At 38.1% G+C, this 16,505-nt stretch overlaps 1 protein-coding gene across 7 annotated transcripts in view; it reads right to left on the bottom strand.

Moving 5' to 3' along the window:
- The window catches only part of SLC25A21 (solute carrier family 25 member 21), a 261,829-nt gene that overhangs the window by 17,167 nt on the left and 228,157 nt on the right, over positions 1–16,505 (bottom strand). For 4 of the 7 annotated variants that reach the window (XM_054200350.1, XM_054200349.1, XM_054200351.1 and 1 more), the window contains exons 4-7: positions 11,882–11,948; positions 8,891–9,082; positions 5,341–5,400; positions 3,739–3,846 (exon numbers count right to left, since the gene is read on the bottom strand). In XM_054200350.1, the coding sequence (XP_054056325.1) occupies positions 3,739–3,846; positions 5,341–5,400; positions 8,891–9,082; positions 11,882–11,948 (427 nt within the window). The remainder of the gene's footprint in view (positions 1–3,738; positions 3,847–5,340; positions 5,401–8,890; positions 9,083–11,881; positions 11,949–16,505) is intronic. The other 3 variants (XM_054200353.1, XM_054200352.1, XM_054200354.1) reach the window with 2 other exon arrangements.

The following is a 16,505-nucleotide window of genomic DNA, read 5'->3' as shown; positions in this document are numbered from 1 at the left end:
TTCTGAACATTTAAGATTTATTTTTAGCAGAATTCTAGAACAGTTCCTTTTAAAAAAGTTGTTGACTTGAGTTTGGCTTTCTCCAAAGCATAAAGCCAGCTCTGGGTAACCAAATATTTAATTAGAAAGGCAAAACATGACTTCCACTAGGAGGCTCAAACATGAAAATACAGAAGAATTTTGACTACAACGCTGTGAACACTGCTAATTTCAATACACTTATTTGTTTAATAGCTTTCCGTTTCAAAATATCACTGTGGTAGATCAACAGCATCAGCCAAATGATGCCTATTATATCTGACACAGCATATGACTGCTTATTTAGGTGACTGACAAGTTTAGTCTTTAATACTAAGTTTCATTCTGTTTTTTCATATTTGGAAACTAACATTATCCTGTTAATGCTCTGCATACATTTTACTATAGTTTACTTTTCTGCCTACACCCAGGGATTCAAATCAGAATCTATTCTAAAATGTAGATACCCAACATGGAATATGGTCCAGGTACTAGCAATAATATCCTTTCTCATGCACAAAGAATGAGGATTAGATCTTTAAAAAATAACTGGTGGTCCTGAATAAAGTGACTTACGCTGAATACAGCAACTTTCAATAGTAAGGTATCCCTTGGTCTCGTCTTGAATACAGATTTATTAATGACACAGAGGGGAAGCCTATCACTTGCTCAACACTTGAGATAGGATTCACCAGTCCAAATCTAGATACCTGCAATATCTACATCTACATCTGAGCTAATGAAAAAGACTCCCTTTTTCAGTCCTTTAGCAATAAGGGGGCTTTCCTAGACAGAACTTCACTTCATCCAAAATAGACTTCTAAAATATCAGCTGATCAAACCATAGAAGGTTGTGTTTCCACTGATGGTGGAAGGCCCTCAGGATGACTAATTCAGACAGAGGAGTTTATTCTATAAACATCCGGACTTTAATTCACTTCACACAACTATTAACTTATGCTTCATAGAGACCAAGTCAGTGGGATCTGGAGTCAGATTCTTCTCATCGTAAAGTGGAAACTTGTATTTGTTTAATTAATCCCAACTCTTCAGTCAGGTGAGAAGTTTTTTATTACCACACTAGTTTCTACAGCCAGTGAGTTATCCATGGCTACAGGGAAAAGGAAAAAATCCACAACACCAAACAACAAGGTGTCAGGCCTTCTAGCAGTTTACCTTAACAAAAAGTCACCGTTATTTTTACCTGTAGCAATCCACATTACAAAAGTGCAGATATGTGATTTATAGAGGCCTTCCTCTTTAAACCTATCAGGCCTCGAAAGATGATCTGGTACCACAGAATAATTCAGCTGTCACCGTAGTGTGTGAATATTTGCTTTGGGGGTGTGCAGGAGTCTGGGTGTGGGTGTATGTGTTCATGCTCTTCCTTGTTCCTTTTAAACAAGATATATTTATTATTTCAATACAATAGTCAAAGAAGTATGTGACCTGCATTAGGTTTCATCATATAGTATGAAAGCTACACAATGGGAGAGGTACATACTTTACTTAAAACTTTTTAGAAAAACAGTGCGTGGTGGTGAAATGAGTGTACCATTGCCTTACGCTGTACAATATAATGTGCACATGTTTCTCCCAATAGGCTTGAGATTACGTGCTTTAGTGTGGAATGTTCTTTAACATATTATTAATGAGAACTTGAGATCATGGTGATGAAGTCACTGGAGTTTTCTTGATTTGCAGAAAAATGTGAAATTTAAACACTTTTTTAAAAAAAGATATATTAAAAATTAAAATATCTGTGATTTACCTATCTTTGTGATTTAAGAACTTCAGTCCTTTGGATTTTTTCATTAGGGCAAATAGACACCTTCATTTATATTTTGGGTCTAAACTAGGTCCCTACTGGACTCCCAATAGCATTCTTTTACAGTTTTATTTGTATGATAATATACTATTATTTGGATTTTGCAAAAATCTGCATTTAAATTAAATTCAAAGGATATTCACCTAAACCAAACAACTCAGAATGCTTTTGAACAGCTACACTGTGATTATCGGAGTGTTCTGAAGGTCACTGAGGATGGGATGCTGTAACTAAAGTAAGCAATTGCATAAAATTTACTAACTAAAACACCCCAGACTTTGTTATAAAGTTTGCAATGGAGAAAAAAATGTAAATGTATGAAGAGAAAGGATGTTTTGGTCTCTTGCAACTTTACAGGAACTAGTTTGCTCAAAATATAATACTGGTGTATTTGCACTCAAACCCAGAGGTTTTATTAAGACAGGTTAATTGTATCTTCACAACTGTGAGGCAGAAAGATCCAGAATATCTGCTTAGTTTACCACTGCTGGAGCAGTAGTAGTCCATAATTTTTTCATATTGCCTTCCTGAGAGGGAGATCTTCTCTCACATTCCTTTCTCCCTCTTCCAGTCTCTCTCCTTCCAGGATCCTAACCTTTTTATTCCTGTACCGTATCAGCTCTCTGTTTCAGTGGCTTTGCTGCCCGTGGTTGAAAAATGTCTAGACCTGGAAGAACCAAACATCTCTTTCATATGCATTGAGAATTGAACAGAAATTTACCAAATGTTTTAAAATTCATTCAGAAAGAGAATGCTTCTCTGGATGAGCCACGGAGTCGGTACCATCTAGTCTACGACATTTGGAAATCGGTGGCAGTATTTTGGCAGAGTGTAGCTGAGGAGCTTGGCCCAAACAGCTTATGTAAATGGCCAGGTGATAAATCTCTTTACTGTGCATCCCCAGAAAGGGTTCAGTTTGTGTAGATGAGTGCTACAAAGCATGCAAGTATTAACTCAGTCATAACTTACTGCAAAAATATTGCCTCGCCAGGGATTCAGCCAACCTTTTCATGCCGTAGTTATGTGATTTGGCACTTCTATCATGGTACAGCTGATTTCTCAAAAGATTTTCAGAGCTGATTTGACAATTGTTAATCTTATTCACTGAGAAAAGAAAGAAGGAACTGTGTGACTGCCTTCCTTCACTTTAGCCTGGAACATTTCCTACATTAAAATTAATTGAAGCTGGTGCATTCCTGGGAACACTTGATTTTTATGAATCACTGTTTTCCAGTTTAATCTTTTTCCCCTTTCAGAACTGTGGACAAAGTCAGTTTTGCGCACTGACTTCTTTGAACGAAACAACATTTGAATAATAAAAGTCTGAAGCGAAACGGGAATTTAAATTATCCGTGTGCTTTATTATATAACTGTTTCCCTGTTTGTGCTTATGAATGTGAAGACCTAGAACACAATTAATTTCATCCAAGACTCTGAAATCCACCAGCCACATTTTTAACATAAAATACACCCGCGGGATGCTGGCTAGGGCATGGGGCTGTGGCGTTTTACGCTAACCTTTGGTGCTCCCTTGCAGTCTGGAGCCTGCTGGGGCAAATGCAGTGTGGACAAGGGGCTCAGGTTCGTGTTTCTGGATTACAGTTCCTCACAGTGCTGGGCTGCTGGCTGCTCTGGAGGGCTGAATATTTACGCTTCAGGCTCAGAATATTTACAGTGGAGACGCTGACGCCGCTGACAATACTGTATGCATCTCTGCATATCTGAAGGCATCGCCTACTGAGTCTCTTCTCTCTTTTTCCATTTCTGTTTAAGCTTGTGGGAAAATCATTTGCATCAACCCAATATATTATAGACATTCTGCTCTAAATATGAACTTCGAAGTGCATTATGCCTAACAAACCAGGAAAAGAAGAAGGGAACAATTCTCATACCTCTGCGAAGGCATTCCGATTTGCCTGTAAGGTAACCTTTACTACTTCAAAAGGGTTAACCACAACTGCCTCTGTCAACCCAGATCCCAAGCCAGCAACAGCAAATGCCTGGGAAAGTTAAAGTTAAAGTTAAAAATTAAGGAGTAAAATTTCCCATACATCAGATTACGAAACTGAATGATACAATGCAAACTGTAATATTACAGGAATGCAGCAGTATTTTATTACTAAACAATTTTAGCCCTTGATTAGATGTTGACAGTTCATGAAGACAATACGACAATAGCCATAAACCACATTCCAAAAAATACAAAATAAAATGTCATAGCACTGTCAATGAATTCTCTTTTCAGCTAGAAGAAAAATTGTGGTACCAATTTATTACAAAAACATGGAAAAACAATGCCCTCATGTTATCTTTGGGTGGTGTCTGCATAAAAACACAAATATAAATGCAGTTTCGCAGCACTGGAGAAAAGAAAAACTCTGCGCTGTGCATTAAGCGTATAACGCTAACATATTAACTTAAAAAAATAAAAGAAAGGTAAGAAATTCAAATAGTGCAGTGCTCAAGCAAATTGCACAACTGGAAGAAAAGTCTTCCTAAAAAAACAGCAATCCTGAAAAATTTATAGGGGAATAAGTGGCACACATGGAAATGTCAGCATCTGCTGCAAGAATGAATTAACTACATTTACTTAGAAACTGATGGTACATTACAGTCACAGAAATGAAGATAGTTGCTGCGTTGCTTTCTATTGTGACACAGCATTTAAAAATACCTTAATGCATTTGTAACAGAAAAATACTATTGAAATATTTAGGTCAATGGAGAAAATTTGGAGGGGTTAATTTTTGTGATCATTTTACATGTTTATTGCCTCCATTTAACATCTCCAAACTTTCTAGGCACTGAAAAGAGTCCCAAGACCAAAATACAATGTACTGAGTACAGTTGCTGAAATTCAAGGGAACCAATGGTACAGAAAAAACAATAGTGAGAAAAATAACTTATTCAATACAGAGGGGTTCGAGCGGGGACTCTTTGGAGCTCAAGAAAGAGAAGAATGGTAAGTTAGGCGCACAGTGGCAAGCTCCAGCCCTACTGTCTTTGGAGAACACTGGGTTACCACCAAATCTATTTTTCCAATATGAGATGGGAACATAACCTATCTCTTTCACCATCAGCCTAACTCCACTGATGTATAAGGGAGTTTTGCCATCGACTTCAGAGGAGGCAGCAGTTTCCTATCAATAGTTTGTTTCCATTATAAAGTCTTTAGAATAAGATTGAGGTCGATACTTTTGCTATAGTTGCACTATGCCTTGCAGAATAGCACTTTGATACCTGGTAGAGGTTTCTAGTCACTATCACACGAATAAATAAAAATTGGTAATATTCAACTTTTTTTTAGTTATTTTGCAAGAATGAAGAATGACAAGCTGCATACATGCTCTTACATGGTGACTGTCAACAAATGGTACAACATTGTAGGGAATTATTTTAAAGACATTTGATATAAAAAAATAACATGTTCAGTTCAGGGACTGTTCAGTATACACACATTAAATTAGAACATGAAATTCTGTATCCATACATACCAGTCCTGGTGGTAATGATGCATATCCTAGTAGCTTCTTGTATTGTTCGAAGGTGAAAAACTGTAAATAAAAGTTAGACTGAAATTGCACTGAAAAAAAATGGGAGTTACTTATGCAAATCGGTAAAACCAAACTTCAATGGAGCTTCACTACCTCATATCCTGAGTAGCCATGTGCAGTTCTGCAAAATAAACATAAGCAACTTTTGTTTCACACTCTCTGTAGCAGTGTTAGGTGTGCAATAGTAGACAATTAGGCTTCAGAACTGATTTTATTAGTGTAGCATGCATAATAGCAGCTTAAGTGCAATTAACGTTTCATGTAAGAGTTTGCTTATGACAAATAGTTTGTGCTTTTAATTTATAAACTTTTCCTCTAGCATTGAACTTTCATATACTGGTATATGAGTAGTAGTAGATACTATAATTTCTCCCAAGAAATCACTCTCATATCTTTAATATAATACACTTCAATCACTTTCACATTTCTCAGATACTAGTCTACTTCTCATCAGAAAGATGCAATTGCAGATTTTGAAGACGGAAAGTCTGTAGATTTTTATAATATTTTATTGCCAAAAATAAAGCCATTTGCTTTATTTTTTCTCTTTACAAATAAATCTTTCACCCAATTGTCTGCTTTCAGGCAGTGGAGGTCAGAAGTTCTGAGCATCTGCAATCCCTGAGAGGATGAGTTTTGAAAGCTGTACTCTTGGGTGTTTGAACTTCAAGAAAGAAATGAGAAGCTCAGTTTCACCTGCACCAAGATGGAGAGAGGCAACCATTTGTGAATGGTTCGCTTTGCATTTACTCAAATCCATTAATTTTTAGAATACCTTTTGTGAAATCTTCTAAAAATCAAAACAGAATAAATTAATGGATTTGTTCTTCTAAGAAGAGTGTTGAGAATAATCCTGGCTGCACTAAAGTCAGTAAGAAGCTTCCCATTGACATAGGAAGATGGGCTTTCACTGCCTTGTCTCGTGGACACGAAGTCTAAGATGCACCAGTCAAGATATACTCTAACGAAAGAGTATTTGTGACATTTTACAAATTATGGGTAAGATGCCCTCCAAAATACAGCACACAATCTTGGCCGCCTTTGTTCAAAAAAGATGAACTCAGACTACAGCATATTCAAAACAGGGTTACCAGGACCATAAAGAGAAGAGATTTTTTTTTAAGACTAAAGGATGAAGGAATATAAATGCTTGCATTGTTTAGCCTAGCAAAAAAGAGTCTGCCAGAGAATGAAAAACAAGGAAAGGGAAGATACATAACATAAAGTAATTGGGTATAAAAGTAAAAACTACTCATAAACAGAATGTAGCTTGAGATGTGATGAAGCTTTCTTACAACCAAAGGAGTGCGGTCCTGAAACAGTCTTCCACTGAAAATAATGAGGGAAAAAACCTTAATCACTTGTAAGGGAGAGTTTGATAAGTTTATGAAGGAGATTATAAAACAGCAGGGGACTAGACTTGCTGACCTAAGAGATCGTTTCTAGTCCAGCACTTCCGTGTACAGCAAATCTCCCCAAACCCCATATTGTTTCAAATTCATATTCTGCAAATATGTTGCTGAAGCCACTGAAAAAGCACTTCAGGTTGACGCCACATAAGGCAGTTCTGATGGCAGTGAAAATTACCTTCTAGCATTAGGAACAAAACCAGCAGAAAATCTTGCAGGTTATAAATAGATATCTGAATTCCAGGTAAAACCAAAGGTATTGGAGGTGTTATTCCACATAATTTTCACGCATGGAACACAAGGCTGTAACTACAGCACCTTTTAAATAAATAAAAGTTTGCTTTTTAAATAAAAGCAAACTTTTATTTGTGTAATCTGTCTGAGAAGTATTCACAATGCACGCAAAAGGAGAGTGGCTTTTACACGGCACATCATCCAGTATTATGGGACTGAACAGCAAAAACCAGTCACAGCTTCACCAAGGCTACATCGGCGCAGGCGGGTATCTACTAGAGGAAGAGCTGTCACACCCCTGTATAGTAAAAGTAAATAACTGGAACCTCTGACTTTCCCCGCCATTTTCCAAAGTTGACCTGTAACACTTGATTAGTTTAGAGCAAGCTGACCCAAATGAAGGCGGGATCCTCTGAAAGTCTGTGCATTTCGCTCCCATACGTGAGGCCGTGATCCTGCACACAGCACCTGCCCGTGCATGTGACGATCAAACTGTTCCACCATGAGAGGAAGGCAATGGGAAATGAGGTCAACAGAGACGTGGGATACGTAAGAAACACAAGGGAATAGTTTTTCAGACAAACCAGAAAGACTGGGTGATCCGTGCTGGGCCTCAGCCAAAGAAGATAAACTCAGTCCCTCAGGGCTCAGTTATCACAGACCTATCAGAACAAAACAGCTTTTCCATAAACCATGTATACAGGAACATGAGTAATATGCACCACATTGTCATTTAAACTTGTTTAGAACCCTGTCCTATGGGAAAGTCACTAACATTTTCAGTCATCGCCTGCTTCAACTGAAAAGCCACTAGAACCCCACCAAAACCAGCAGAGAACTGGGTGTCCAAGAGTTAATAATACCATTGCACTTGAAGCAGGAGGGAATGAGTATTAGACCTCCATAACGCAAAATTAGGATGTTAAATTGTGAAAACTGAAGAACTGATACTCTGGCCAGTAGATGGGTACTTTTTTATCCTCAATAGGAATTATTATTTCATTTTGCAGACAAGGTCCTGGAATCAGGGCCCAGATTTTAACTGCCCTCCAAATAGTGTACAGATTGAACACTAATCTTGCAAATATCCTGCAAATATGTTTAAAATTGTTGTATGGGCCTTGCCAATAATCAGAAAAGATAGAAGTGTTACTTAGACTGTAGGTCTATCTTGTTGGATAACTGAAGATATTTTATAGGTAAAAGGAAGCCTCTGAGAAAGTGGCAATTGTGGGTGGGTGAGTTACTTCACTGAACTAAATTCATTTCTTATTGTGATAAAGTTTGCTTTATTCTCTCTCCAGCATCTTTCTACTCATTGTTACCCTCCTAACCTTTAATGGAATTTCTGGTATTCCTTAATGTTTTCCATAGTGTCACAGATCTGTAAAATGGTTGTAATAAAGGCAGAATTATATTACCTGGCAATTTTTTGGTCTTAAAAATGTTACCTTAAAAATCAATAGTTTCCTAGAGTCATAAATAAAATAACTACTTAATAGTAACTATGCTTTATATAATTTTTTAAAGAAAAAAAATCGATAGCAATAAAACTCAAAATAAATGTTGCTGGGTATACTAGAGTGCCTAGTAAACATACAAATTTGCCAAAAGTATCTAGCTATGTCATATGGATTTATATCATGTACGTGCACTAAAAATGTTTTTAAAAACACAGAGTAATTTGTCTTTTTCTCTACAGTTGTATTAAGTTAATAGCTTTGTGCAAGAAAATCTCAGAATAAATGTATTTAAAACATGCTTTTGTGTATATAATAACCAATATTGTCCATCTGGTAAAGATACACTTTAATTCAAGTTACACAGAAAATAGTCAAAGTACTTACCAGATGTCTCAATAACTCTAAGGTAAAAATATATGCTTGAAACAAGATGTCTGGGAACACATGAACAATATAAATTTGCCCCAAAAGTTCATCTGTTAACCATTGTATTGGCATCATCACTTCTTTCCTCCAAGTCCAATCTAACATAAAGTTATAAACTTTGACTTTTCGTCTTCCAGAAATACCAGCTTTCTTCTTAGAAAGGAAATAAAGAGAGAAAGAGAAAAAAATAACAAGACAGACATGAGAACCTAGTTGACTAAAACTGCAGCTGTATCTTCAATACTTAGATGTGTAACTGTGGCTAAATAACTTCATTTTAGGAGCTTTATTTTTATTTGCAAAAAACCACACCAGATAAATACAATATTCCAGTAGCACAAGTCCATTTCTTCTTAGGACAAAATCTGCTTTGTCCATTCTCTATACGCTTTCATGAGATATAAAAGACACTATAACAAGACGGTTCCAAAATGTTCATTACAAACACAAACCAAGGCTGCTGGAATCTAGAAATTGCCTTTCTACCTTCTGTGCTTTCTCAACTCTCAAAACCATAGGCATGGACACAGTCTTCCTCTAAATCTCACCAGTGAGCTTGGCAGTGGACAAGGGGCATCTTGTTGCCTTTTAAAATGAGGAAAACTATTAGAAGAATAAAAGGTGGAGAGTGAGCCAAAGGAAGCGGTGACTTTTCCATTGAGGTTTTACATTCATATCTAAATAAGGTTAGTGGAAATTTGAGACAAGTTGGATTCTGTTTAAGTCAAAGCATGGGTACAAACTCTGCTTTGGATGTTAGAAATTGTACTGGCATATAATATCTCACATTGAATAGCTTCATTATCCAGGATCTTACAGGGACCTAACTGTCCTGCCCTATTCTGTCACTGAATCCTTCTAATGTAGGATATAGCTGATGTCTCAAGGTAACTTAAAGATCTCCTGGTGTCCTAGGAACGGTCTAAAATTTAAAGGAATAGTTAAAAAGCGTGTTTAGAATTTAAACCATATTCTCATGGTTCCAGAAAAACTACTGAGCCCTTAGGTAAATATCCAAGAATTAGGTAAAAAGCATCCCACCAAGGAAGCACCAGTAAGACATCTAAGGAGCTGTGAGCTTGTGATGTACAAGAAGAGGCTCAGAGAACTGAATCTGTTTAGCCTGGAGACAAGAAGGCTAAGAGGATCTAATTCCTGTCTTCCACTCTCTAAAGGAGGGTTATAGAGAAGACAAAGTCAGACTTTTCTGAGGTGCACAATAGAAGCACAAGAGGCAATAGGCGAAAGTTGCAACAGGGGAATTTGAACTGTATATAAAGCAAAATTCTTCACCGTGAGAGCAATTGAGCACTGGAACAGGAGTACAGAGAGGCTGCAGAGTCTCCATCCTTGAAGATTTTCAGAACTCGACTACACAACGCGTTTGAGCAATCTGATCTAACCATGCAGTCAGCCGTGCTTTGGGCAGGAGGCTCGCCAGATGACCTCCAGAGATCTGTCCCAAATTAAATCTGTCTATGATTCTATAATTATATAGAATATTTTGGGGTTTAAGCCTATTTAATCAACAATTTGAGTAAGAGAAACTGACTCAAGATTTTTGAATGACTCAGGTTGGTAGGACAGAAATCAAGCCTGGGTTTGTATTTTAACTAAATATCTGCTGGAATCTAAAAAGCATGATCAGATTGACTTTGACCTGTTACAAATGAAACAAAATGAAGAGACAGAGGAAAGATCCCAGCCCAAAGAAAATGAGTTATTAGGAATCTTTTAAATATCATCCATCTATTCTTCACTGCCACTTCACTATTAAATAGCACTTTACTTCTCTTAGTTCTGTTATATAACTTTGAGATAGGTGACATATGTCGTTTGCATCTAAAATGCCAATGCAAACAAGAAGATGACATTACCAGAACTCCTTTAGGATTCTGTTACAAGGTCACATCCTGTCACTTTATACAAATATTATTCCTCTGTAAAGGAGTTGGAATGGGAATGATTAATTGCAGACTAAGGACCAGAATCATATGCAGCCTTTTTAGAAAGAAACAAAAAAAGAACGGAAAATCAAGTCATTCTGTACAACTGCTTTTATACATTTAATATTACAACGTTTGATACAACTACAGGAAACTTCAAAATTCTGAGGTAAAAGACAAAGAAACATTTGCTCATAGCACAATGGATGCTTTGATAGATTGATAGATTTAGAACTTTAAGATGAGGTGCTTAATTACTAGGTTTTGATTAAAATTACTAGTTTTTAATTGGTATATTGATGTATTTTTCTTAGGAATGTTACTAAAATAATGCTCTATAAATCAACAAAAAGGATAATAAACGTAAATCAGATCAACATTTGACAGCGCATACACTTTGATAGGCTAACATCTCCTTCAACTGCAAGAGAGCTGGAGCAAAATGTCCTTTACATGATGGAGAGTTGCACCCATTACTATATTCAATCTGTAAAAAAGTGTGAGTATGGAATAGAGTGCTCTTTGGAGTACAAGAAAACTGGGCAGCACTTCAAACCTACAGATATGCTACTTCAAGTTACTAAGTACTTGTGAGGAGTGGCTTCTTGTGTTAATTTATTAAGCTATTCTTAGTTGTTTTGTAAGTTGCTAGGCATTTTCAGTAAAAAAAAAAACCCAACCATAAACCTGAGACTAAAATGTCACTTAACGTATTTTGTTAACTTTGATTATGTAAACTAATTGTAATTTGTTTTTTCAGTAACATTACATATACAGGTGAAAAATAGCATTTAAGCTAGCATTAGCTCATCCTACACTTCTTAATCAAGCACACTTTTTACTGTGCTACCAACAGGAAAGTCTCCTCCTAGTAAAAATCAAAGGATCAATATTCCAAATAAGTTTAACATTCTAATGTCAATAAATGGGGGAGAAATAAAATGTTTTACAGATGCCGCTGCCCCAACACACATTTTTAGAGTAGGAAGTATTGGTTTTTTACCTTCACTGCCCTTTTGGGTGTCTCAGCCAAGATGGGAGGCAATATTCCTTTGTAGAAGCCAAGCAATCTATTGAAGAAAAAACGGAATTATTTTTGTATGGATAAACAACAAATCATTACCATACTGCCAATTCTATTTTCACTTTTGAGTAAAGCAGCTATCTTTTCAGCATTTCCATGCATACAGACAAATAATGATACCCTTTGCTTATTTGCTAATTAATAATGCGCTACCAATTCTGTTATGTGCTGGCAAGATGACATTCAAAAATCAGCAATGAATAAGTAAAAATTCAATCATTCTTTTTTCTGAGTAGACAAGAAATTGTATTTAAAGGAAGAAGAACAGTTTTGACAATGAAGGAGAAGTATTATTTCATTGCATTAATTTTTTTGACATAGCAATGATATTATTAAAACCTGAAGTAAAAAAATACAGATTTGGAAAAAACTGTGACTTCAGCAAGCTGCATACAAAAAAACCTGCACGCTCATCTTCAGTTGCTAGGTTAAGTCACCTTTTGAAGTTTACTTTTAAATATGCCACAAAATATATGAAGTAAATTTTTTGGCAACTTAGTTTTAACGCAGAGACATAACAGAGTGCATGTATTTCATCTTGGGAAAAACATTTGGGCAATATCTTGCCACTGTACTCATTCAGGTCTTTGCCCCTCTCTTGCCTGGCTCCATAGAACTCGAGGAGTTTACAATAGCTGCTGATAACTGGAGCTGGCCCGAAGCCAAAGGTCCACTTGTTGCAATGCTTTGCTTTGCATCATCTAAATTTTCTACATATTCATCGAGCTACAGGGAGACATGGAATTTGCAGGCAGCCTGAGCTCTGCTTACAAGGCCAACGTGGATGCCTAAGGCTGGGCCTGGGGAATGCTTTAAACCTCAGGCAGTTCTCAGAATCCTCTGGTGAGGTAAAAGTAGACAGAATTCTCATTTGCTGGGCCTCCGCATTACCTAGGCAGTGCATGGGGAGAGTTCAGAAAGGCATCTAATGCATCAGCAAGAAGCTCCCTCGCTAGCCAACAAGGGTATATCTTACACCTTCTCCATCTTCGGAGTTTATACATTTCTTTCAGGACTGAAAGAGGGAAACTGCCTCCAGAAGAATTCCTTCTTAAAGTAAAGCATTTGTGTCTTTTTAAAATGTAGAAAAGTGGTCATTCACCTTTTTAAATGAGCTTATTACTTGGCTATTTAATAGGCTATTACTTAGCCTAGTACTAACCCTACAGTTATCCTGTGTCCCTCAAAGGAAAACAACTAAATTCATATTCCCAACCTGAATGTGAAATACCACAAATGCTCTAGCATCTTTTCCACCCTTCTTCTAATGCTTCTCTGGAGCTCTGTTTTTAAAATGCTCCAACATAAATAAATTAATTTAGGCTTTGTAAATGATCCAGAGTGGGAATATCGGTTATCCTTCTTCTGAAGTAAACATGTTATGGATTCCAGTCCATGGTAAAAGGAAACCTTGAGCATTTTATACAGCGATGGTTTTGTGACAAAACACTGAAAGTCTTTGGGTAGGAGATTTCAGAAACTCAGTTGAGGAACCAGATGTTTGAATTTCTCCAAAGTCTCACTTTAGGAACATAAATATATATATACACACACATATATCTTTAACTATCCACATAGATATAAACTATAGATACCTATTGATATAACAATCTAGAAATACTGGATCCAGTCTTAGTATTAATTGTTCATACATATTCAGGGTATATTCTTGCTGATCAGCAAGCTATTGAAATGTTGAATAACTTTAAGCATGTGACTCATAGAGTTTAATGCGAGTTCAAACTCAAACTGAGGTCCAAGTAGGATCAGCTACAAAACCAAAGATCCTTATAAACACTTTCTTCCTTTCAGCTCAATCTAAAACACTATAAGCATAGCTACAATCAGCATCTTGCTTAGAATTTCTAGTATTCCATCACGACCAGAATCAGAAAACGAAAAATGCTTCGCTGCTCTATTCACAAACATAGCTCTGACTACAGAAAAGTGAGACTCGAACGTGGTCCAAATTTTCTCCTTAGTAAGAGATGCATAAGCATAGAAATATGCAGTGTAAAACAACAATTCAGTTCTAAAAACACACAGCAGCATTACCTAGCCTTACACAGCAGTACAGGTCGCTTTTCCAGCACAGCTTTCATGTATACTCAAATGTATGCAGTTTTTGAATATATAAATCTTGTAACGTTCCCACAGTCTCTGAGGATCTCAGGGAAAAACTTTTGGGGAAAATGTGGAGGGGAAGGACATACCAGGAATTTGAGCAACAGAGCTGCCATCTCAGCAATCTTGGCAGATAGATAATTGCTTCTAAAGAGTAATCCACCAGTCTATCACATCCGGGTGTTGAAATACCAGCGATTCAGAGGAGCAGAAGACCAGGCTGTGGGTTGTTTGAAAATTCTAGAAAAATGGGAACTAAAAATATGAAAAGAAATTCCCTATTGCTCCTGAATCACAGAAAGGATGAGGATGGAAGGGACCTCTGGAGATATCTGGTCCAGTGCCCTGCTCAAGCAGAGGCCACCTACAGCTGGTTGTCCAGAACCATGTCCAGATAGCTTGTAAATATCTCCTAGGAGGAAGACTCCACAACCTCCCTGGGCAACCTGTGCCAGTGCTCGGTTACCCTCACAGTGAAAAGGCGTTTCCTGATGTTCTGACAGACCCTGCTGTGTTTCCTTTTGTGCTCATTGCCTCTGGTTCTGTCACTGGGCACCACTGAAAAGAACCTGGCTCCATCCTCTTTGCACCCTTCCTTTAGGTATTTGTACATATTGATGAGATCCACCCCTAAACCTTCTCTTCTCCAGGCAGGACAATTTCAACTCTTTCAGCCTTTTCTCATATGAAAGATGCTCCAGTTCCTTAATGAACAGAGTTGGATGCAGTATTGACTGCTGGGGTACACTGCTAGTTACTGGCCTCCAGCTAGACTTTGTATCTCTGATCACTGCTCTCTGGCCTTGGCCATTCAGATAGTTTTCAATCCACCTCACTGTCTGCTCATCCAGCCCATACTTCAATGGCTTCTCTAAGAGGATCTTATGGGATACAGTGTTAAAAGCCTTGCTGAAGTCTAGGAAGGCAATATCCACTGCTCTCTCCTCGTATACCAAGCAAGCAATTTCATCATAGGAGGTTATCTGGTTGGGCAATCAAGATTTCGTTTTTTCCCAACTTCCTGCATGTTGGACTTCTTTTGAGTGGAGCTGGTCCTGCAATATCATCCAGCCTTCCTGGACCCCTCTTCCCTCCAGGGCCTCATCCTATAGGACTTTTCCAAGCAGGTCCCTGAAGAGGTTTCAGTCTGTTCTCCTGAAGTGCAGGGTTGTGATATTGCTTTTTGCCCTGCTCCCTCTCAGAATCCTGAACTCCACCATCTCATGGTTATGACAACCAAGGTTGCCTTCAACATTTACATCTCCAATGTGGCTTTCCTCATTTGTGAGCACCTCTCCTCATTGGCTCCTTTGTCCAAGAAGTTGTCATCAATGCACTCCAGTAACCTCCTGGATTGCTTATGCCCTGCTATGTTGTCCATCCAGGAGGTATTACGGTGGTTGAGGTCCCCATGAGGGTCAGGGCCTGCAAATTTGAGGCCGCTTCTAGCTGTATGTAGAGGGTCTCATCCAATTGTTCTTCCTGAGCAGGCAACCTATAGCAGACACCCATTACAATGTCACCACTATTGGTCTGCTCTTTCATCCTTACCCTTAAGTTCCCATCATTCACCCCCAGGCAGAGCTCCATGCCTTCCAGCAAGGGCAACTTTCCCTCCTCATCTTCCTGGCCTGTCCTTCCTGAAGAGCCTGTATTCCCCCACTGCAGCACTCCAGCCACGCGAGCGGTCCAATGCATCTCTGTTATCCCAGCAAGATCCCAGCCCTGCAGCTGCACACAGATCTCTAATTCCTCGTGTTTACTCCCCATGCCTTGTGCCTCAGTGTGCAGGCACTTCAGAGAGACTTCCTTGCTTACATGCAAATGCTTGAGGTGATGCCACTTAAGCCCTGTTTTGTTAATTTTATGTTCCTAGTTGTTCACATCACCCCAGGGGCTTCTTGTCAGTCTGTCCATCGCTCCCCCAGAGCTGCGGTAACCCTCCCTCCCTTCCTCCTGGTTCCTGGTTTAAAGCCCTCTGTGCCAGGTTAGCAACCTGCGGCAGAGATACCTGTGCAAAGGTATCACTGTGCATGTCATGTCAAGCTGATCTGCTTATTGCAGCTGTAAGGTCAACAGTGAAGATTTTCTGCTGGAGGAATCTCTACTGTGAACCAGGAGAATCCACAGAGCTCAGCAACTATATTCATGGCCCTACAAATCCCTAAAATTGTAAGGGTTTGTAACTGGGTTTCACTGCTTTACTCCTCTTTTCCTCTGTGGAAGCAAATTTCATCATGAGAAACAGACAGGAAGGAGTTAAGGTCTATTCCTATGGAACACATTAACTTTAGAAAACACGTGAAAACTTTGAGGATATACATCCATATATGCAATATGTAATTCAGTAAACATGGTAAGAACTAGCTCAGTATTTAATTATGAACTGTGGTTTAGGTTTTTTTTCTCTTCCTCATTT

Source organism: Rissa tridactyla, chromosome 4, assembly GCF_028500815.1.
Source record: "Rissa tridactyla isolate bRisTri1 chromosome 4, bRisTri1.patW.cur.20221130, whole genome shotgun sequence".
NCBI lineage: Eukaryota > Metazoa > Chordata > Aves > Charadriiformes > Laridae > Rissa > Rissa tridactyla.
Note: the sequence above shows the minus strand (reverse complement) of the source record. Positions and strands in the feature narration are given on the sequence as shown.